The 22768-nt window shown below is 43.0% G+C and overlaps 1 protein-coding gene across 4 annotated transcripts in view; it reads left to right on the top strand.

Moving 5' to 3' along the window:
* Positions 1-22768, top strand: part of LOC140717270 (transcription factor SOX-13-like) — a 207532-nt gene that overhangs the window by 123987 nt on the left and 60777 nt on the right. The window contains exon 1 of one of the 4 annotated variants that reach the window (XM_073030686.1): positions 7695-7758. The exons of 1 other annotated variant lie outside the window; for it this stretch is intronic. In XM_073030686.1, coding sequence (XP_072886787.1) covers positions 7703-7758 — 56 coding nt within the window. In that variant the 5' untranslated portion in view covers positions 7695-7702. Of the gene's footprint in view, positions 1-7694; positions 7759-22564; positions 22673-22768 lie in introns of those variants that run through there. 2 more of the 4 variants (XM_073030687.1, XM_073030689.1) reach the window with 2 other exon arrangements.

Genomic DNA, 22768 nt, shown 5'->3' with positions numbered 1-22768 from the left:
ACCAGGTTTAGGAACAGCTATTATCCCTCAACCATCAGGCTCTTGAACCAGTTTTCCCACAACCTATGGGCTCACTTCAATGGCTCCTCATCTCATGTTCTTGATATTTATTGCTTACCACTTAGTATTTCTTTTTTCTTTTGTATTTGCACAGTTTGTTTTTTTGCACGTTGGTTGAACACCCAAGTTGGTGCCGTTTTTCATTGATTCTATTACGGATTTATTGAGTATGCCGGCAAGAAAATGCATCTCAGGGCTATATATAGTGACATATATGTACTTAGATAATAAAGTTACTTTGAACTTTGAACCCTGTTTTGCAACCATCTACTCAGCTCAGTCATTCTGAAGGTGATAAACTTGGGAGCCTTTAGGACATCTCTCCCCCAGCCTTGTGTCATTCTTCTGGTTTTCTGAAATGGGAGGGAGAGGTGTAAAGAAATCAAAAGACTAGGAAAGAACAACCTTCCTCCCTTCTGGCTCCTTGCTACAGACATGGTACCAAGATGTAGCTGATAGGGCAGACTCGATGGGCTGAATGGCCTAATTCTTCTCCTATGTCTTATGGTCTTATGGTCCAAGTGCATTACGTTCACTTTCCACCGTCTCAGTAAAGCAGCCAACATTTAATTAAAGACCGCCCCCACCCTGGACATTTTCTACTTTCCTCTCTCATCAGGAAGGAGATACAAAGGCCTGAAACTATGTATCATTTCTATCCTGCTGTACCAGGAATCTCGAACAGTCCCTCGTACAATGGGATGGGCTCTTAAACCTCCCAATCTACCCCGTCACGGCCTTGCCCCTAATTGCCTGCCTGCACTGCAGAAGTCCTGGTCTGAGTCTGCAAAACAGGATGAAATCAGTGGTTGGTGAAATAATAGTGTTTGAGGAGGTCGGAGACACTGGCCAAAAGACAGTGCCTACAAGACGTGTGGGCACCCTGACAAGAATTACACCAAAACCCAGCTTGGTGACTAGAGGTTTTTGAGGAACTGAACACGAAAGAACTCCAAAAAGATTCACCAACATGTACATCATGATCTCTCCGATTACTTCTCACAGAGAAACGTCAGAAGCACTGGCAACTCCATTCCAAGGACACAAAATCAGCATTCCTACAGAGAATGGAGCTGTCACGTGACGTTTACATTCAACCCTCGCCTGAAGCCAGAAGTGAAGGAATGCAGTGGAAACTCAAAAGATGTGTGTATAGTCTAGCAGATGCATCACTGTATTGGTATTGTGGGTATAAAGATGGTGGCCCTCATGCATTGATAGTAAGGCTGTTTAAACAAATGGAAACCATGTCTTTGTTGTTTGAGCTGCAGGTGCTCAAACTCCAAACTGTGCATACTGTGTATCGGAGCCATATCATATGTCCCATTCTTTTCTTAAAGCACCAAAAACACTATAAAAATCTGGGAGAATACTTCAATCCTGGCTGCGAAGTGCTCCCCCCTCCCCCCCCGCCACCCACCACCCAACACCGAATATAGCATTTATTTTAAGTAATGATTCAATATTTAATATTGTTGGACCTAGAGTTTGTCCCAAAGCCACAGACAAGGACAAGTGGAGCCTATTTAGTTCCTCAAGTCTGTTCTGATGTTCAGTCTATGCCCTCTATTTCCCCACATCCCTTGTTCCTTCCCATCGGCTATCATGCTCTCACTAAAATTAACAATTAAGCGGTATTCATTGCCACCCATGGTATAGAGTCCTTCCGTCCTTTCTGCAAAGTAGGGATTTCCGAACGATGTCCTCCGTGTGCTATGGGATATCTTGTGATGTCTGAAATGATTTGGTTACATTCTCACTTTCAAGATAACAGACAGCAAGGTAGGTTCCCTTTCCAGAGTATTGACAACCCAACCTTGGCTGAGACACTTAATTTTACGTTTATGATGATGATGTAAAATATTAAAACTGCTACAGCCTGTCTTGGTCTTAAAATGCACTGGCACTTGGTTTACCTGATTGAAACCTATTGAATGGTGTATGGCCTTGATAGAGTAGATGTGGAGAGGATGTTTCCCATGGTAGGAGAGACTAAGACCAGAAGACATAGTCTCAGAATAGAGGGGCATCCTTTTAGAACAGAGATGAGAATGAATTTCTTTGCCACAGGCAGCTGTGGAGGCCAAGTCTTTATGTATATTTAAGGCAGAGCTTGATAAGATTCTTGATTGGACAGGGCATAAAGGGATACGGGGAGAAGGCAGGAGATTGGGGCTGACAGGAAAATTGGGTCAGCCGTGATGAAATGGTGGAGCAGACTCGATGGGCCAAATGGCCTAATTCTGCTCCTATATCTTACAGTCTCGTGGTCTTGCCTTTTACCTTGCATGCAGGATCGTGGCATGAAATAAATATGTTGTGTTTCAAAAAGCCACCATCATCTTATGTGCCATGTTGTATTAATGTGGGCAACCATGGTCTTATACATGACTCTTCTACAGAAGTGGTTTGCCATTGCCCTCTCCTGAGCAGTGTCTTTACAAGATGGGTGACCCCAGCCATTGTCAACACTCTTCAGAGATAGCCTGCCTGCCATCAGTGTTCGTATAACCAGGACTTGTGATATGCATCAGCTGTTCGTATGTCCATCCATCACTGCTCCCAGGGCTTCACATAACCCTGGTTGGGTGGGGTGGGGGGCAGGGCTAAGCAGGTGCAACACCTTGCCCAAGGGTGTCCTGCAGGCTGGCGGAGGGAAGAAGCGCCTTACAACTCCATTGGTAGAGACCTCGCCACCCAACAGTAATGCCCGATGTATACCTGTTGAGAGTCAATCACATTAGCTTACTCTTGCTGTGTTAATGCTATGTAAACTAGATTGAATGCAATATGTATATACTCATAATAGCTTCAGGCATTTTTGGGTTTAAGATTGTCTCTGCTTCTGCAAATGTACAGACCATGCAGACTGCAAGACCAATTAAATTGTTAAATTGACTGCAACTCCAAAGGGTTAATGTGCCTGTATTTCTTTTCCTATTTTCTTATTAATTGTTCTGGGATTGAATGAGTATGAACTGTGTAGTTAAATCATGTTGCACAGAACTATACATTTTTCTCACTTCTGCTGTTAGCCAGGATCAGGAACCCTTTCTCTTCCTTGCTGTCTTGGCTGCCAAAATAATTGGTGGTTCATTACGACAAAGAGGGTTTTGTTAAAGAAATTTTCTATAAAATAATCTCAGCCAGTTCAATTTGTGCACCAACTCCAAATCTGAGCCCTTTCCATCCCTATAGGTACAAACACTTGAACTGTTTACCAAAAATTCGCCTTTTTTAAATGTTGTGCAGAGTTCCTGCTCTTGCATATAAATTCAAAATGATTTAGTCCATTTGGAGAGTAGACAATGAAGTTATTAAAAATATGTATTTTCTTTGAGCTACTGAGATTCGATGTATTCAAGATTGTTCTTAGCTTGCTAGTATTTACAGTGCCTTGTAAATGTATTCGCAGTGCCTTGTAAAAATATTCAGCCCCACCCCCTTAGTTCACATAAATGCGATCTTGATCAATTTAACTGAGAATTTTTATATGTGAATTTCACAGAAGAGCCTTAAAAACAGAGAAAATTGTGAAACATGAAAAAACTAAAAAACTTGAAATGTCAGCAGCTCCAAAGTATTCATCCCCCTTTGCTCACCTCTCATAGCTATTATGGCCAGTAGTCCTTTTGGATGAATATCTATGAGCTTTACACAATGTGATGGAGCAAGATTTACCAATTCCTCCTTGCAGGTTTGCTAAAGCTGTGCCACGTTAGTTGGGGAACGGCAGTGGACAGCAATCTTGAGGTCTTGCCCGGGGACTCTGCCTGGGCTACTCAAGGACATCATTTTTCTTAATTTGAAGCCACTCCATGATTGCTCTGTAGTGTGTTTTGGGTCATTGATGAACTTCTTCCCCAATTTAAGGCTTCTGGCAGAGTCTAGCTGGTTTTTATCCAGGATCTCTCTGTATTTAGCAGCACTGGTCTTCATATCAATCCTGGCCAGATTTTCAGTTCCTGCTGCTGAAAAGCATCCCCATAGCTGCTACCACCATCATACTTTACAATAAGGATGTTGCTATATGTCTGATGTATTAGATAAGCTTTCTTTTCAGCCAGGGCCTCTTCCTTGCCACTCTTCCACAAATACCCTTTTTGTACAAGGCCTTAGAGACTGTGGCATGATGAACTTTATCTCCTGTTGCAGCCACTGAATTCTGCAGCTCACTCAAAGTGACTTGGCATCACAGTAACCTTTCTTCCAAGTGCCGTTCTTCTCCAGCAATTAAGTTTAGAAGGGTGTCCTGACTTGGGTAGTGTGGCCATGGTTTCATATTTTTTTTGCACTTTTTCATGTTGGACTGCGTGGAGCTCTAAGGTATGTTCAGTGCTTTTCAAGTGGCCTTGTACCCTTCCCCAGATTTGTGCTTCTCCATTATCATTTCCCTGACGTCATGAATGCTCTTTAGTCTTCATTTTAGTCTAGTCTGTTGAAAATCTGCCAAACATTGGACCTTACAGAGAGAGGGAGTATTTATTCTTATCAATTAACTGAAAACAAATGATCCTCCAATTCTCTACATCAACAAATTGGGTGAGTTGGTAAGGTAATACGGTATATTGCACCTAACGAAAGTTAGCGTAGTAATTACAAAGGGGATGAATTCTTTTTCAGCCTCACAATTTTGGTTTTTGATTTTTAGTGGATTGTTCATACATTTTGGAATTTTTCTTTTGATTGGACATGATGCCCAATAATTTGTGGATTGGCTCAAAAAAAAAAATCCCGTTTCAATATATTTTACATGTAGAATGTGAGACAGTAAAATGTGGTAATAGTTGTGGGGGATGGATGCTCTATCAAGGCACTGTATGCTGTGCATGTTGCCAATAATTATCACATCTCTGGCTTTATCCCAACTCCTCTGCTTGCATTCGCAGGAAGTAGAGGTGACTTCTGTAACAAAAACGTGCGTCTTTCAGTAAATAAAATACTTCTAAGAATAAATCTTTGTCACAGAGTAGAGGAGGCCATTCTGCCCATTCTGATTGTACCAGCTCTTAATGGCTGATGGATCCCACTACAAATTCTCCTTAGATTGATTAAAGTTTCCTGATTTATTCACTTACTTTCTGAAAGTTTGTGTGGGATTAGTGAGAGAGTGTGGCATCTCCACCGGGTTTAATTCTCATTGAGGAAATAGCAAGGTGGGATTGAATGGGTTTTGTGATGCTGCTGAAGAATTCTAATTCAGGATTGATAATACTGGCAGATATTCAAGGTAAAATCTCAAAATTCAAAAGTTCAAAGTAAAAATCTCTATCAGCATGCACGCATGTCGCAACATACAAACCTGAGATACTTTTCTCCTGTGGGCATACTTAGCAAATCTATGGAACAGTAACTGTAAACGGGATCAATGAACAACAAACTGTGCAAATGCAAACATAAATAAATAGCAATGAAATAACAAGTTAAAGAGCCCTTAAAATCTGGATTGGGATAAGCAAGTAATCCAGGGTGTTAATGTTTTTACAGAGGATGTTAAGTTACCCAATGGGCTATTCCAATTGAAGTAAAAGATTGTAGCAGTAATCAATGTTTTCCTAAATGTCCTGGGTAAAATTCAAGGCTGAATCATTATCAAAAAGTAACTTGATTGATTATTTATCTCACTTGTGGTTTGAGAGATCTCACTGGGTACAAATTAGTTGCTATGCTTCCGACAGAACAGGATCGACATTTCAAAAGTAATTAATTGGCCATGAAGTGCTTTGGCATTCATTGAGAGAATAAAATGTGAATACAGATTTGCTCATGCTCTTTATGAGAGCATTTTACAGTGGCTCCGTGCCATGTTTTTCTTTCCTCACTGGAGGATATGAAGTGAACTTTGCCACTCTTAGTGGTACAGGTTTAATCAGGTCGAATTTATTTGCCCCATTGGAGATGCATTCCTGTGGGAGATTTCACCTTGCATAAAGGGCTTGATGATGATGGTGGGGAGTGGAGGGGTTCAAAATTGTTATAAAGACCTGCGAGTAAATAGTTTGTGTATTAACTTAAATTGCACAATACTTAACCAAAGATAAAATATTGCCATGCATTAACTTAGACTTTGACATGCAGAAAACTTAACACAATACACATCTTTGTGTGGAAGTTGCTACCTTAAAGTTGGTGGGATGGTATTACTTTAAAGATCTAGTGTAACGTTATCTATTGTTACACGGCTGTAAGACCATTCAACTCATTGAGTCTGGCCCACTATTTCATCGTGGCTGATTAATTATTCCTCTCAACACCATTCTTCTGCCTTCTCCCCATAACCGTTGACACCTTTCCTAAATCAAAACCTATTAACCTCTGCTTTAAATGTACCCCCTCCGCTTTAACTGTGTCCAATGGCTTGGCCTCCACAGCCATCTGTGGCAATGAACTCCACAGATTCACCACCCTTAATTGTGGCCCTTGCTCTTTATTTGTCTGCCTGTGTTGCACTTTCTCTGTAAAAGCAATAGTAAATACTGCTTTCTGTTTCCTTTCTTGAGGAGCTTCTGTATGGAATGATCCTTCTAGATGGTGCACAAAAGAAAAGTTTGACATTTTATCTTGGTGTGCATGACAGTAGTAGACAAATAACTTCCACTGATCAAACTTTGCGCTAAATTCAAATTGACGTTGTAGAGTCGTACAGCACAGGAACGGCCCTCTGGGTACACTCACACACTCACAATGCTGGAAGAACTTAGCTGGTCAGGCAATGTCTATGGAGAGGAGTAAGCGGTCAATGTTCCAGGCCAAGACCTGTCATCAGGACTGGAAAGGAAAGGAGACGAGGAGACAGACGTCAGACTAGAGGGTACCAGCTGGCAGGTGATGGGTGAGATGAGGTGAGGAGGATAGTGGGGATCCTGTCTCTCCCCTCCTGTATCTTCATCAACCAATTTTTCTGCTACCCACCAACATTAGAGCAGGTAAATGGCCTACCTACCAACATGCTTTTGGCACATGGGAGGCAGCTGGAGTATCACAGGCTCAGTAGGAAAACTCCACATTGAGAGTACTGGAGGATCTCAGCAGGTCAGCCATGAAGAGGAATAAACAGTCGATACTTTGGGCCGGTGAAGTGTCTCGGCCTGAATCGTCAACTGTTCATTCCTTTCCCTAGATGCTGCCTGACCTGTTGAGTTATATAACAATTTGCAGCACGGAATCAGGCCATCTCGTTCCTCCAGCATTTTGTGTGTGTTACTCTGGGTCTGCAGAATATGCAGAACCTCTTGTGTTTATGATTTGAAACTCTACATCGATAGCATTGACTGAGCCCCATTCGTGGAACTGCGAGGCATCTGCTTCATTGCAAGATCACAAGGAGCGTCTGAAATGGCAGTTTACTTGACAATCTGGCTTGGTGTATGTTTTACAGCCAGCATCAAAGGCTTTAATTAAGGAAATGTTATCGTAGACTTTAGCATTTGGTCTAAAGTGAAAAGGAAAGAGCTCTGTAATCTGAATAGCAACCTTGTTACATTGAGAGCCATATCAAGAGTGTCTCTACAGGCATGGGGTTGATTCCTGGCCTTGTGCCCAGCGTGAGCATGTAACTATTTATAGGTCCACATACTTGGCATTGGCAGGAGTTTTTCTCTGGAGTAAAGAACGATACTTTCTGACGTGCAGCCTGCACAGGATGGGAGGTACCCTGACAAGAATGGGCATTCAAAAGAATTCCAGGATGTTAGCTGGGTAAGAAGATTTGTTTACGAAGGGCCTGTGAAAAATGACTGTGTAACAAAGCCGTTTTGGCACAGACCGCGATCCAGGTGCACAGTCTATAACTGGGTCAAACCAGCCACAGTGTGTAGTGCAAACTTTGTACCTCCCTCTAAACTCCAGTTAGGCCTCTGGCGCCCTGACCAGCTTCAGGGGGCGTGACTGCATTTGCTAACTTTTGCTTGATTATGTAGTTTAATTGACCACACTGTGCCAAGAAGGTGTGTGGAATAAACCAATAAAGCCACACAGCAATTGATAAGGTTTTTCTAATGCAGATTTGGTATTGAACTATTGATTTTCAGTTATCATTCACAAGTATCACTTACGAAGCAAAATTGGCAGGTTGTTTTGTGTCTTAAGGATCCCCACCATCCAGGCCATGCTCTCTTCTCGCTCCTGCCATCAGGAAGGAGGTACAGGAGCCTTAGGTCCCACAGCACCAGGTTCAGGAACAGTTCAAACCCCTGAACAATCAGGTTCCTGAACCAGAGTGGATAACTTCACTTGCCCCATCACTGAATTGATTCTACTTTCAAGGACCCTACAACTCATATTCCCAATATTATTTCCGTCCCTTCCACGGCGCCCCATTCCATTGATCTTCATTGATTCTGTTGTATTTCTTTGTGTTTGTTATGAATGCCCGCAAGAAAATGAATCTCGGGATCATATATGGAGGCACATGTCCACTTTTACAATAAAATTTACTTTGAATTTTTGAACTTTAAATAAGCTTTGTCACATAGCAAACAACAATTTTTATTGTCTGTTAACACAGTCGGAGCTGTTTCATGCCCATTTTGAATACTCTGTCAAGAACTATCAAGCTCAGTCAGTGGTTGGATTTATTAACAAATGTGGTCGTTGGAAGATTCCTGACTTCTGTCGCACAAACTATTTCTAACCTCCTATCTGTCAAAACCTTTTAGGCCAAGCTAATCACATGTTTATTTACAAATGTGACAACAGAAGGTTGAAATGCTCATTGAGATATGCAACCCTTCGCTAATGCAATAATTAAACCGTTCCAAAAATAAGCCCAAGTTCTTTGTATTATTTTCAGAGAGTTTCCAAAGAGGTATTGAGAGCTGAACACAAAAGGAGCAATCAGAACTTAGCATGGGGAGAAGTCAATTGTCTCGCCCCTGTCAGTGACAGAGTTGACTGGAAGGGGAAAGAAATCACCTCAGTCGTCAAGCAATCAAATCTTCCACTTCAGTCACTGGACTGTGAACAGTATCTAGTGTGCAGAGTCATTTGACATTTGAGCACCACTCTAGGTGCATGGGTATTGCTTCAGTCTGTTAGAATAGCTAGCATTGACCCGCATTGTTCTTAATTGGGCCTAGAAAAGAAACAGTGGCTGTAAACCTCCCTGTGGAATTTACTAGATCTCTTGCCTGTTTATTGTTTCTTCACATACAAGTATTAAGAACAAGTTTTCATTCACAAGTATCTTATTTAAATTACATGCAAAATGCGTGGGGTAAGGGACTTTAAACTTGATGAGTCTGGAGTTTTGTTTTAGTACTTTAGCCTGCCTTGTCAACACCATCAGATATAGGTGCAGAATTAGACCATTCTGCCCATCGAGTCAAACTAGCATAGGGCTTGCAATGTGAATAGTAAGATGCTAGGGAGTGTAGTGGAACAGAGGGAGTTAGGAGTATAAGTTCATTGAAAGTGGTGTCACAGGTGAACAGGGTTGTGAAAGAGGTGGTTAGCATGCTGGCTTTCATCAGTCAGGGCTTTGAGTATAGGAGTTAGGACATTATGTTGCTGTTGTACAAGTCAAGTGTGAGTTGGCACTTGAAGCACCGTGTGCAGTTTTGGTCACCCTGTTGTAGCAGCTGGTGCCTATCACAAGTCCTGTTAATGCCACCACTGACGTCAGGCAGAGAGTCTCCGGAGAGTATTGATAATGGCTGGGGTCGCCCGTCTTGTAAAGGCATTGCGGGTATTGGTCAGCAAATATCTGATCAGCCTCCGCTCAGTTGTCTCCGGATCCAGAGAGGAAGGAGGGAGGGTGCTGGGAAAGTTACCTGGAGTTCAGGAATATTTGTGGTTCTTGGCGTAGAGCTGATGTTTCCGTTTTGGCTCTTTTGTACATTTTTGCCTTTATGTTGAGCATCACAGAAAACAAAGAAAAAAAATGTAATATTTATTGCATCTAATTTGATAAACTATTTGCCTCTGGCTGAGGTAGGAGGGAAACCTGACAACAGACTTCCAGTGATCGTAGTTCAGAATTAGTCCAGCTTCTACTGTGATGCAGATCCACCTTCACCAAATTTCTATTGCCTTATTTATTCTGCTACAGAATAACGACACGGCAATCAGTTATACACAAGTCTGTGTGTTAAGATAAAAATGAACAGAGGAAGGTTGGGGGGGGGGGGGGGTGGTGAATGACTTCTTCCTCTCAGACCTCAGCATTGTTTCCATGTTAACCAAGCCACGGAGAGCAGCGTGCCGATGTCACACCTACAAAAGTCTCTGTCAATTTCTCTCCTTATTCAGTAGTGGCAGAGCCTTCTTTCTTGCTCCGAGGAGGTGTCTCACGCCTACACCTACTCTAGTCAGGGACTGTTCTATTCCATTGACTAGTTTTACTGTAAGTAAAAGCATTGAGTCACCTCCCAACACAGGAGATTCTGCAGGTGCTGGAAACCCAGAGCAAGAAATGATGGAACTCATCAGGACAAGCGGCAACTACGGCGAGGAATAAACAGTCAGTGTTTTGGACTGAGATCAGGACTGGAAGGGAAGGGAGAAGAAGCCAGAATAAGGAGGTTGGGGGAAGGGAAAGGATAATATGCTAGCAAGCGATAGGTGACATCAGATGAGGGGGAAGGTGGTTGAGAGGAGGGGAGAAATACTGGGTGACAGGATAGGACTTTATTCTTTGGAACGTAAAAGTTTGAGAGGAGACTTAATAGAGGTATGCAGAATTATGAGGGGTATAGGTAGGGTAAATGCAAGCTGGTTAGGTGGGACCTCAACCAGGGGTCATGGGTTAAGAGTGAAAGGTGACAAGTTTAAGGGGAACATGAGGGGAAAATCTTCATTGCAAAGGTTGGGAGAGTGTGGAATGAGTCGCCAGTGCAATTGGTGCATGCCAGCTCGATTTGAACATTTAAGAGAAGTTTAGATAGGTACATGGATGATAGCGGTATGGAGTGCTATGGTCCTGATGCAGATCAATGGAAGTAGGCAGTTTAAATGGTTCAGGACATACTAGATGGGCTGAAGGGCCTGGTTCTGTGCTGTACTTTTCTGTGACTCTATGACACAATATGAGGTTTGCATTCGAAGATGATGGAAAGAAGGCGAGTTCATTTTGATTTTAAGTTTGGAAAAAATTTCAGTAGGAGGCAACAGTTCATTGTATCTTCACTTGGGTCACAAAATCGCTACTTTCTCTGGAAGGACAGTTGTGAAACCATGGGGAGTTGATGTCATTGGGTGGATAGATGCCAGCATTGAACAAGAACAACTGCGATAGATTTGACCTTGCACAACCCAACCCGGACTAGCTCAGTGTCTCATACCTGAGGCACTGTGGAATATTTTGAGACAAGTATCTTGTCATTCGTCCATTGAGCTGTCAGGCCAGGGAGAACCTTGTAGACCAACCTTTATCAGGCCTTTTCATGCAAGATCCCTCGAACTGAGGTTAACAGTCTTTTGCATACTTGTGTGTCATCATCAACAAAAGCAGTGAAGCATACACTGCTGGAACTTCTCTTTGTTCTCGCTCTAAAGACCAACAACCCACTCCCTGGTTCAGCCCATCAAATCCAGTTGTCAACTTATAAATCTGTCAACAAGTCCCACGAAACAAAAAGATGGAAACGGGAGTACTGTGGCTCCACTCAAAGCATACAGAGAGAGAGAGAGCGTTGCCTGCCAGTAGCAAGGGTATCTGAAGAATAACAGCAATGATAATTAATTGTGTTTGAGAGAAGTATTTGCAGAAGGTTATTTATAGTCAATGTAGATGCTTCGAGAGAGACGGATGGATGTCTAATGAGGCTGCACCTATTCCAGTATCTCTGGTCAATCGGAATTGTAGGGCGGAGCGAAGGGTGAGAGCGAGCTGTAACAAAATGTCATCTCTTGGTTATTGTGCGTCAGCAGAAAAATACCACCACAACCTTTGAAGAAATGTCTTTATGCCATAGTTTATTTTTTTATTCTTAACTTCCCTTCCACTCTTACTAGAATCTCAGAGATTATCTTGCTGATTGAACGTGTTTTTTTTGCTTTTGATGCACTTTCACACTGCGAGGCCCCACAAACTGTAATGAGATTTTCAGTGATGCAGGCGGAGAGCGAACTCTTCCTTTCTAGATTGAAATACGACATGGACGCGCTTCGATTCGGCTTGATCAGGTAAATAGGAATTTAATTCAAAAAGGAAAGATCGTGCACCTGGCTGTGGAGCTGCCTGTTGGCGTGGTAGTGGGCAAAATGTTCTGGTTCTGGAATGGTGTTTGGACACTTTGTGCTTCTTCATAAGTGATCAAGTCTGGACTAACAAACTCTAATACAGACGTATGTGTACCAGTTCATGGTAGATACACCCATCTTCTGTGTTCCAAGGAGGGAACTGTGTGGGGCTTCTTATTTAAATGCATATTTGAGATTGACAAGAGAACTACACCTTTTCTTAATTTGGTGTCTGAATTCCTGAAAGGGTATTATCTGCTTGAAAGTTCTCCTGGTATCTGTGTACCTTTTGCCAGTAAACCAGAAAGGGCGAGTTGTTGACCTCTTATAGTAAGTGGGAGCTGAACGTGTGTACCATTTCAATGAAACGTGAAACGTAGGAGCTGCAGTAGGCCGTTTGAACCTGTTCTGCTTTTCGATATGATCATGTTTCACCACCTATCCCACCATCCTGGACAAGCTCTCATTACTACCATCAGGGGGGAGGTCAAGGAGCCTTAAGTTGCACACTCAACCTTTTAGGAACAGCTTCTTCCCCACCGCCAGCAGATTTCTGAATGGTCCAAGAACACTCCTGTACTATATTGCTCTCTTTTTGCACTGCTTATTTAGTTTATTATATATTCCATGCTGTGACTTATAGAATTTTTTAATGTATTACACTGTACTGCAGTAATAAAACAACAAATTTCACGACATGTGAGTGATAATAAATCTCATTCTGATTATATTCCTATTATTTCCCTGTACTATTAATTAATTGATAATTAGTTTATTATTGTCTCATATAACAGCAAAAATCTTTTGTTGGCATGTCATCCAGACAGATCATTTCCCAAACGTAAGTTCATCGAGACAGCACAAAAAGGGACAAAACGGTGTAGAATATATTATTAAAGTCGTAGAGAAACTCTAGGTAGACAAATCATGTTCAAGGGTCTTGATGAGGCGGTCTTTGTAATGTTTTCAGTGCTATGTTAGCCAAATTCTACACCTTCACCACCCTCTAAGTGTAGAAATTTCTCTGCATCTCAGTTCTTGGAACTCATTCTAAAGATGCCAACCATCTTCAACCTGTCCTGTCGGTCCTGCCCTGTTAATATTGTTTAATTTAGCGCCCCTTATAAACTCGCTGGTGAATACAAACCTAGTTGAGTCAATCTTTCCTCATTTGGCACTTCCACCACACCTGAAATCAGCTTGGTAAATTTAATTTTTATTGTTTATTTAGCGATACAGTGAGAGTAGGCCCTTCTGGCCCTTTGAGCCATGACGCCCCAGCAACCCCAATTAACCCTAACCTAACCACAGGACAAGTTGAAATGACCGATTAGCCTCTCCGGTGCTACTTACGACCGTGGGAGGAAACCGGAGCCACTCAGGGAAAACCCACACATTCCACCAGGAGGGCGTGAAGAGAATCCTCTCAGAACGCTGCCGGAATTGAACTCCGAACTCCAGGATGCCCCGAGCTGCAATACCGTGACACCAGCCACTATGCTACTGTGGCGCCAGTCCTCGGTGCTCTCCCACAGTAGCAAACGCGAGCCTTCACTGCAGCTCTCTGCGGCAAGCTTTAGAGCACAGCAGTCTTCCTTTTTGCTCTGAAGTACTTTTTGATTGTGTAGCACGGCAAGATGCTCTTACCTCAACCATAGGTCATGCTTCCCATTCTTGGGTTGGGAGACATTCCATAGATTGTCCTCCAGCAAGCCCTAAGAGCTGGAGAACCAGGTACCATGATGGAAAACAATTCAGTAAACAACAGTGATTTTGGGATATTTTACTTCCATGGTAACTATGTTCCTCTGACCACCATAACCCTTCCTGAGAGGGAGAGAGAAAGCATATTTAAAATAGCACTGACATGCTTTTTGAACAAGGAATTCACAACTCCAATTTTTCCTCTTTTGTATCTCGAATTACTTGAAATAAAATCCTTCCAGCTACCGTTGTTGGAGTCACAACTTTGGGACAGAATTTATATGAAGACAGTCTTATTTTGGTCACTCAGGATTCTTGGAAAACAGTCTCCCTGCAGGGTATCTTGTCTGACCAAAAACAACTGAACATTGTAGCTGAACAGCGATAGTGTTGTAACTTGCAAATCTGATATCGCAGCATGTGACATTGATTGGAAACCTGTGAGTGGAGATATTTTCTCTTGTGACCCGTTCTATTTTTAACATTGATATTGCTTATTGTCTGGGTCCATCTGAATCCTCCCAGCGCACAAGTTTGTGGTTTCTTTGTCCCTCTTCAAATAGCCTCCATTTCGAATCCAGTGTTGCTATCTTCTATCGCTGTGTAGTAATCCTCTGAGACTTCTATGTTCTGAGTAATTCTGACCTCTTGCTTGTCTCCAATTTTAATGATTCTAAGCTCAAGTTCAAATTCAGTTTATTGTCATTTAATAATACACATGTATTATACCAAACGTTCCTCTGGACCAAGGTGCACAACACAGTGCTTATAACTCATACACGTGATACATAAACTAATATTACCACTAGCAAATGTACTTATTTATTTAAGAGTCCATTCTTTCACTGCCTTCCAACTCAAAATCTTCCTTGGAGTCTTTAAGAAACAGTCTGTTAGGCCCACCATGTTCAGAACAACCTGTTTGCCCATCTGCAGCAGTCCCATTTACCATCATTTAGGCCCATGGACCTTCTCAGTGGTCACCTGATCCTCATCCTTGGTGACCTACTTTGTGCTGGAGCTCTCTTGCTCACTCCCTGCCTGATGTTGTGCTGTCATTATCGACCTCCATTTTCCCCGGCGTTATGTGCTCGCCATATTTACACTGAATTAAAAAATCCTTTCTCTTCCAAGTCCGTCCACCAGCCAACCCCAGCCATGTCCTGCAGTCTGCGTGGCCCTGTATGCTGAGATGTCAGCATTGCTGGTAAAGGCCAGCATTTATGGTTCATCCCTAGTTCCCATGACAACCTAGTGATGATCCACTGTAGGTGACGACACTCCCTCAATGAAATTAGGTAAGGCACTTCTGGATGTCTTGATGAAGGAATGGTATTAATTTATTACTGTCACTTACCAAGATACAGTAAAAAGCTTGTAATGTATGTCCAACTCAAGATGTTAACACACATTCACTCTCCCAATATTAAAGTGTCATCATTACCTCTTTACCTTTCTCTGGTATGTCTTTTGTCTCTCTCCTTTTCTATACCTCCTTTCTCTTGGTTTAAACCTTGGGGCTCACAGGCCCTCTTCCACCTTTTTCAAATAAAAAAGCTTTGTGTCAGAGCAGATTCAATGGGCTGAATGGCCTAATTCTGCTCCTATGATTTAAGGTGTTATGATGCCCATTCTGTACCAATGCACTCTCTAAACATAACCTGCAGTGTTTGTTGCATTGTTTGTGGTATCTTGCTCTGTGGTGTGACTACCAACTATCCACATTGAAAGCAGTCACTGTTGCATGCAAAAAGGTGCTTTGAATGTTTCTAAGCAATGCATTCTCTATTCTTTTCATTGTCCTGGACACTGTTCTAGGACCTCTGTCAGATCTACAATGTAACCTCAATGTGGAGCAAGCTAAATCCAATTTTTAAGCTCCATCTGCACAAAATTTCTGTTAATAATCCTCCTAAGACCCAGGGGTGTTTCACAGAAAGCGAGATTTTTGAGCATTGGTGGTGAATAAAAGGAAGTTGAACCAGTTGCAAACCCACTTGGGCTGAATCAAGCAGTGATATTAAAATGGAAAATGGCAGAGATACTCAGCAAGTCAGTCAGGAACTGTGGGAAGAGAAGCAACGGCATCTCAGGTTAATGGCTTTCAAGATGTTCTCACCTCCGAATGTTTGCTGACTCTGAGTGTCAAAAGGTGAATCCTGCCCCATTTACCTTAATTAGAGCAATTAACCTTAAACACCTCTGTTTGTCTAGACCTGTCTTGCAGTTTAAGGCTTCCAAACTATTAATTATATTGTTTTTGCAAAATTTTTTTACTTTGGCTTGGAGACAGGAATTTGCAATCACCTTGACTCCTAGCAAATAACAGTTGAAATGTAATGGACTCCAAGATTTATTTATGTACAGCAATTGATATATGTATTCCGAATGGTACAGACTAGACTCAAAGCATCAGCATCTCAGCAAGCAGAGTAAGATTTAGTGTGCTACTAGTTTCTTTTCTCATTGGTGGAAACCAGGACTTAGTGTCCAAAGTGCTCCATGTGACTTCAAACATAATTTCCAAAAATATTGATGTATTTGACTTTGAAATTTACAGAAGGTAATGTAGAACATAGAACACGACAGCATTGCACAGAGTCTTTGGCCCCCCGATGTTGTGCCAACCCTTTTACTTACTATAATGTCAATCTAACAATTTCCTCTGACATAGTCCTCCATTTTACTATTGTCCATGTGCCTAAGAGTTTCTCAAAAGCCCCTAATGTACTTGCCTGTAACACCACTTTCCGTGCAAAAGAAAAGCCTGATATTCTCCCATACTTCCTCCAATCACCTTAAAATTAGGCTCTCTGGTAATAGCCATTTCCAAACTGGGGAAATGTCTCTGGCCACCCATTTGATCTGTGCCACTTTATCATCTTGTACACCTCTATCAAGTCATCTTTCATCCTCCTTCACTCCAAAGAGAAAAACCCTAGTTCGTTATTTGTTGGGTCAATCACATCTTTGAATCAACCTCACAAGCAGGATGTCTAGAGTTCCATTTGAAGTTAGAGTTGTTGATGGGAGGATATCTCCCAATGCTCTCTCTTCTGAATATTTTCATCTTTCTTGATTTGCTGATATGGGAGCTCAGAGCAAATAGTTGAGGTTGGTTTAATATTGTTGAGATGCAGTGAAAAGCTTGACTGTTCATACGGATCAGATCATTGCACAGTGCACTAGAACAGGTTAAAACAATAACAGTTCAAAATAAAGTGTAACAGCTACAAAGAAAGTGCAGTGCGGGTAGGCAATAACTAGAGAAGAGTTCATTCAGATGAGGTCGCCTATCCCTATAAACTGGAAGAGTTTTGTTCTCCGCTTCTCTCACCCCAGAGACCAACTCCTTCTGATGGGCAGAGTGTTATACAGCCTCTCAACCAATTTGATAGCCGTTAAAATTGAATGCTCATGGACCTTGAGTAGAAAAACCTGGGAATCTTCCCTTGTTTGTGATGAATTGCCAATAGCACACAGAGCCTTGTGGTCAAAGAGAAATAGTTCTTCACGCTCTGAGTGCGGATCTGTGGGAAATTGACGAAAAAAGGTCCAAGATTCCACTTCTTCCCATTCTTTGTAGGTGGTGAAAGAGAAAGTTTACAAGGAATGCTTGTGAGGATAGGCTAGGCAAGCTAGGACTTTTCTCTTTGGAGAGGAAGAGGATAAGAGTGACGTCATAGAATTGTACATGATGAAAAGGGGTGTAGATCCCAGGATGAAAATGACACGTACGAGGGGCATAATTTTAGGCATTTGGAGGCATTTTAGGCATTTAGGCAGGGGGGATGTCAGTGGTACGTTTTCTTTTACACAGAGTGGTCAGGGCTTGGAACATGCTGCTTGGTAGAGGCAGATACATTAGGGATAATTAAGAGAATCTTAGATAGGCACATGGATGAAGGAAAATGGAGGACTACCTGGGTGGGAAGGGTTAGATTGATCTTTGAGTAGATTAAAAGGTTGGCACAACATTGTGGGCTGAAGGGCCTGTACACTACCAAACTTTTCTGTATTCTGTGTTCTTACATTCATTTGGTCAACGACGGAGGAAGCAGCAGATAATAAGCTGAAGTGTGTTTAGTGGTTGAGAGGATTTACAAGTATCTGGATCGTCTCACGGTAGAGCTTGGAACACTGGAGGAAAGGAACTTAAACCAGCAGCAAACTTGCCGGCACAAAACGTTTGTATTAAAATGCAAAGTCAAGAACCTGGTGGAGATACCCAGCAGGTCAGGCAGCATCTGTAGAGTGGTAGTTAAAGATCTTCCATTGGCAAATTTACTCTGGGCATTCTACGTCAGGATATTCAAAGTTGCTTGTAAATAAGTGGAGGTGTGTTCATTAAATTTGCTCGAGCTAGAGGACGTTGGGTATATTTAAGGCAGAGGTTGATAGGTTCTTGTGTTGAAGGTTATGGGGAGAAGGCAGGAGAATGGGGTTGAGAGGGATAATAAATCAGCCATGATGGAATGGTGGAGCAGACTTGATGGGCCAAATGGCCGAATTCTGCTCCTAGTTCTTATGGACATGCATTTAAGATAATGAGGGTGAAAATTTAAAGGATAGATGCAGAACAAGTTTGTGACACCAAGAGTGATAGGTGGTGGACGGAGCAGCCCCGGAGTAATGGTGAAAGCAGATATGATAGTGGCGTTTTAGATAGACACCTGAATGTGCAGGGAATGGAGGGGTATGCCTTGTGCAGGCAGAAGGTTACTCACAAGAGACTACAGACACTGGAATGTGGAGCACCGTACAAGATGCTGGTGAAACTCAGCAGGTCAGGCAACTTCAATGGAAAGAAATTGATGGTCGGCATTTTGGGTTGAGACTCTTCATTTGGACTCAATTTGGCACTGTGTTCAGCACTGACGTTGTGGGCCGAAGGGCCTGTTACTGTGTTGTAGTGCTCTACATTTTAATGATTTAGCACTAATATAACAAATTATTTTCCCTTCCTTCAGTGTAGTATGTGCTTTTTTGGGTCCTGGCCTATTCTGTGCTTACTTGGTGCAAATTAGCTGGCACAGTGTGTGCAGTGTAGTTAGTCCCTTACCACCACCACTACCCCCCCCCCCCCCCCCCCCCCCCAGCACTGACTGAAAGAGAAGTGTCTTTGCATGTTCCTAGAGCGCTTCCTGCCCCTGTGCCCCTGTTCGTTAGCTGTGCATCACTCACAGCCCTTTGCTGGCAACCTCCCATTGCCGAGTCGCCATCACGCGAACGTATCGACAGCAGCTGGTGTGATGGTGACACCTGGTGGACATAAATGACGGAACAGCTGGATGTATAAATCAGGACATCCTCCAAGCCACCCCTACTACACCCTTACCAAGAAATGTCCACCCTGCTTAGAAGGAAGCACAAATAAATAGATTACAAACAAGAAAAATGCTGGTGGAATAGTCAGTTATACAGCAGTGAAACCGGCCCTTCTGCCCAACTTGTCCATGCTGACCAAGGTGTCCACCTGAGCAAGTCTTTGTTTGGCCCATACCCCTCTAAATATTTCCTTTCCATGTAACTGTCCAACGTTCTTTCAAACATTGCGGTTGTACCTGCCTCCACCACTTCCTCATTCCACACACCCAGCAACCTTGCTGTGGAAAAAGTGGCACCTCAGCCCTTCATTAAAACTTTCCCCTCTCATGTTAAAACTGCATTCAACGAGTTGCATTTATGGCATTAGCTCCTTGTGAATGTGCTCAGTGGGGGAAGGCTTGGCCTGTGAAGCCCTCCAGCAGCTTCTGTGGGAGGAAAGGAATCGTTGACGTTTCGGGCTGAAGACCTGCCTGTCCTGACATAGGGTTTTGATCTGATACGTAATTTTCTGTCCTCCCACGGATGCCACTTGATTTGCTAAATTATTCCGGCAGACTGTAGTTCAAATAGCTCTTCAGATTCCTCATCACACTTTCTGGTTGAGCACTGAGTAGTGAATATAGAACATTACAGCACAGTACAGGCCCTTCAGCCCACAATGTTGTGCCAACCTTTTAGCCTACTCTAACACTTCCCTCCCACTATGTTTCTATTACCCATTCCTTTCTTAAATACCTCTACCACCACCCCGGCAGGTCACTCCACACACCCACCACTCTCTGTAAAAAAAAATACCTCTGACATTCCCCCCCTATACTTTCCTCCAAACAGCTTAAAATTATGCCCCCTCGTATTTCTACCTTGGAAAAAAGTCTCTGCCTATCCACATTATGCCTCTTATCATCTTGTATACCTCTATCAAGTCACCCTTCATCCTCCTTGTCTCCAAAGAGAAAAGCTCCAGCTTTTTCGACTTGTCCTCATAAGACATGCTCTCTAAATCTAGACAGCATCTTGGTACATCCCCTCTGCATCCTCACTAAAGCTTCCATATCTTTCCTGTAGTGAGGTGACCAGAACTGAACACAATACTGATCTACCCAGGGTTCTATGGAGCTACATTACCTAGTCACTCCTAGTTCACTCTTTCCAAGTTAAAACTTGTCAGTTTCTCTGATACCATCGCATCCCTCCTGAATGGTCAAAACTCTAGTTGGGACCCAACTGTTACGGTACCTGTCACATATTGGTTAGGTAAGTGCACATGTATTCTCTCAGTGGAGATTAACTGCTGGAGCCAAACACTTTGTTAAATTTAAACACAAATAAGTCTCCAGAAGCTGGAAATCCAAAGCAACACACGCAAAATATTGGAGGAACTCAGCAGGTCAGGCAGCATCAATGGAAATGATTGAACAGTTGATGCTTTGGGCTTCGATCCTCCTTCAGCACTGGAAAGGAAGGGGGAAGATGCCAGAACGAAAAGGTGGGTGGTGGGGGGAGAGGGGAAGGACGATAGCTGGAAGATGATGGATGAAACCAGCTGGGTTGGAAAGATAAAGGGCTGGAGAGGAAGGAATCTGATAGGAGAGGAGAGTGGACCATAGGAGAGAGGGAAGGAGGAGGCGATAGGCAGGTGAGAAGAGATAAGAAGCCATAGTGCGGAATAGAAGTAGAGGGGGGGTGAAGGAAAAAGTTTTTTAAACCAACAGCTCCACACAAGATCTAGATTTCAGTTGGAACTTCTTGTTTCGATGTATTGGAGTCACAGTACAGGCCACGAGGGGTTTATTCTCAAGGAATTTGGGCAGCTTGCAGAATGAGGCCGACGGTTTCCGGTGCAGCCGATCTAGATGAAATAATTTTGCTGTCGTCGGGCCCCACGCGGGGCATCCTGACATTTGAACTCCCATTATTTTTGTCACCATTAATTAAAGTGTCAGCTGGGATTGAGCGACTCCTCCGCGAAGGATTGGCTCCCTGCCCTGCTCAAGGCTTTCAGGGGTATTGATGAGTTTCATCGTACGTGTACAGAACAGACCCAGTGTCTCAGTGCTTTCTGAAGACCATCTTTCCGTGCTTGCCCAACAATGCCAGATTGTCCTTTGTACTGAATGGGAGTTCTGGGAATGAGAGAGGCAGTATTGTATTTTCTTGCCAAATTCCTCTCTCCTGCTCTTTGTTTGTTTTGTTTGCAGAGTACAAAGGATTGATAGCATATTGTCAACCCCAGGCTCTCATTACAAAGCTTCAATGTTGGGCAGACCAACCGTATTGTCACTAATATAGTGGCCAGTACCGTATTTATTCCAAACAGAGCTCACAAGTCATCTTGTTCATCATGTGCTTGGAATCTAGTCACCCAGGCGGTCTCACCCATCACCACGACATCCACATCAGCCACTCCTCTCCACAGCCCCTCAGCACTCTTCACCCCCCCACACATGTACTGTAACTTTACACCTACACTCCGCACCTCATACCTACACTGACGCAGTCACTGTCCTCCTGTGCTCTCATTTGCCCCATTGCTACCTAGAAGAGTTCCACTTGTCAGGAGTCACGGTCACGTTATCATTTCCAGTCAGAGTCACCTCGCGATCGGAGACTCCTCCACGTAGTGTGACTTCAAAGTTCAAAGTACATTTGTTATCAAAACACATGTACATTATACAACCTTACAGGCAGCCACGAAACAAAGAAACCCAAGAGAACCCATTTTTAAAAAAAACTCTTTAATCACCCTACGTGCAGAGAGAGGAGAAAAGAAAGCAAACCATTCAAACAATGAACGCAAGCAAATAGAGTTCTGAATGGTCCACAGACCCTTAGTTCAGCGCAGAGCTAAGTAAACACTGAGGAGCAGCGAAAGCTGAGCCAGCCTGCCCCTCCGATGCCCTGACCTTTTTCAATCTGGCCCGGCGCCTAAATCGTCATCCGAACAGCGGGTTCTGTTGTTTCGATGTGTTCAGGGGCCTGGACCCGACCTTTTCAATTTGGCCCAGTGATTAAATCAGTTGAACCTTGGGTCTTCGTCGCTCTCGGCAACAGGCCTGCTGCCTCGCCTCACTTTGGATCTGTCACTTTAAATTGCCTCCAAGTCCAAAGGGCAGTTGCAGGTGATTATTGCACTTATTGTGCGTACTGAGTATATAAACTAATCTTGTGTATATACGCCCACTTTCAAAATATTTGATGTTTTATAGGATTTTTAAAAATATATTTATATTGGCTTTGTTTCTTTATGCTGCGTCAGATCTGGAGTAACAATCAGCGCACGCAAGATGCTGGAGGAACTCAGCAGGCCAGGCAGCATCTATGGAAAGAAGTGCAGTCAACGTTTCGGGCCCAAACGCTTCGGAAGGACTGGAGAACAAAAGCTGAGGAGTAGATTTAAAAGGTGGGGGGGGGGGAGGGGAAAGAGAAACACCAGGTGATGGGTGGAGGGGGAGGGATGAAGTAAAGAACTTAGAAGTTGATTGGTGAGATGAGCTGA

Source organism: Hemitrygon akajei, chromosome 27 (genome assembly GCF_048418815.1).
Source record: "Hemitrygon akajei chromosome 27, sHemAka1.3, whole genome shotgun sequence".
Taxonomy (NCBI): Eukaryota; Metazoa; Chordata; class Chondrichthyes; order Myliobatiformes; family Dasyatidae; genus Hemitrygon; species Hemitrygon akajei.
Note: the sequence above shows the minus strand (reverse complement) of the source record. Positions and strands in the feature narration are given on the sequence as shown.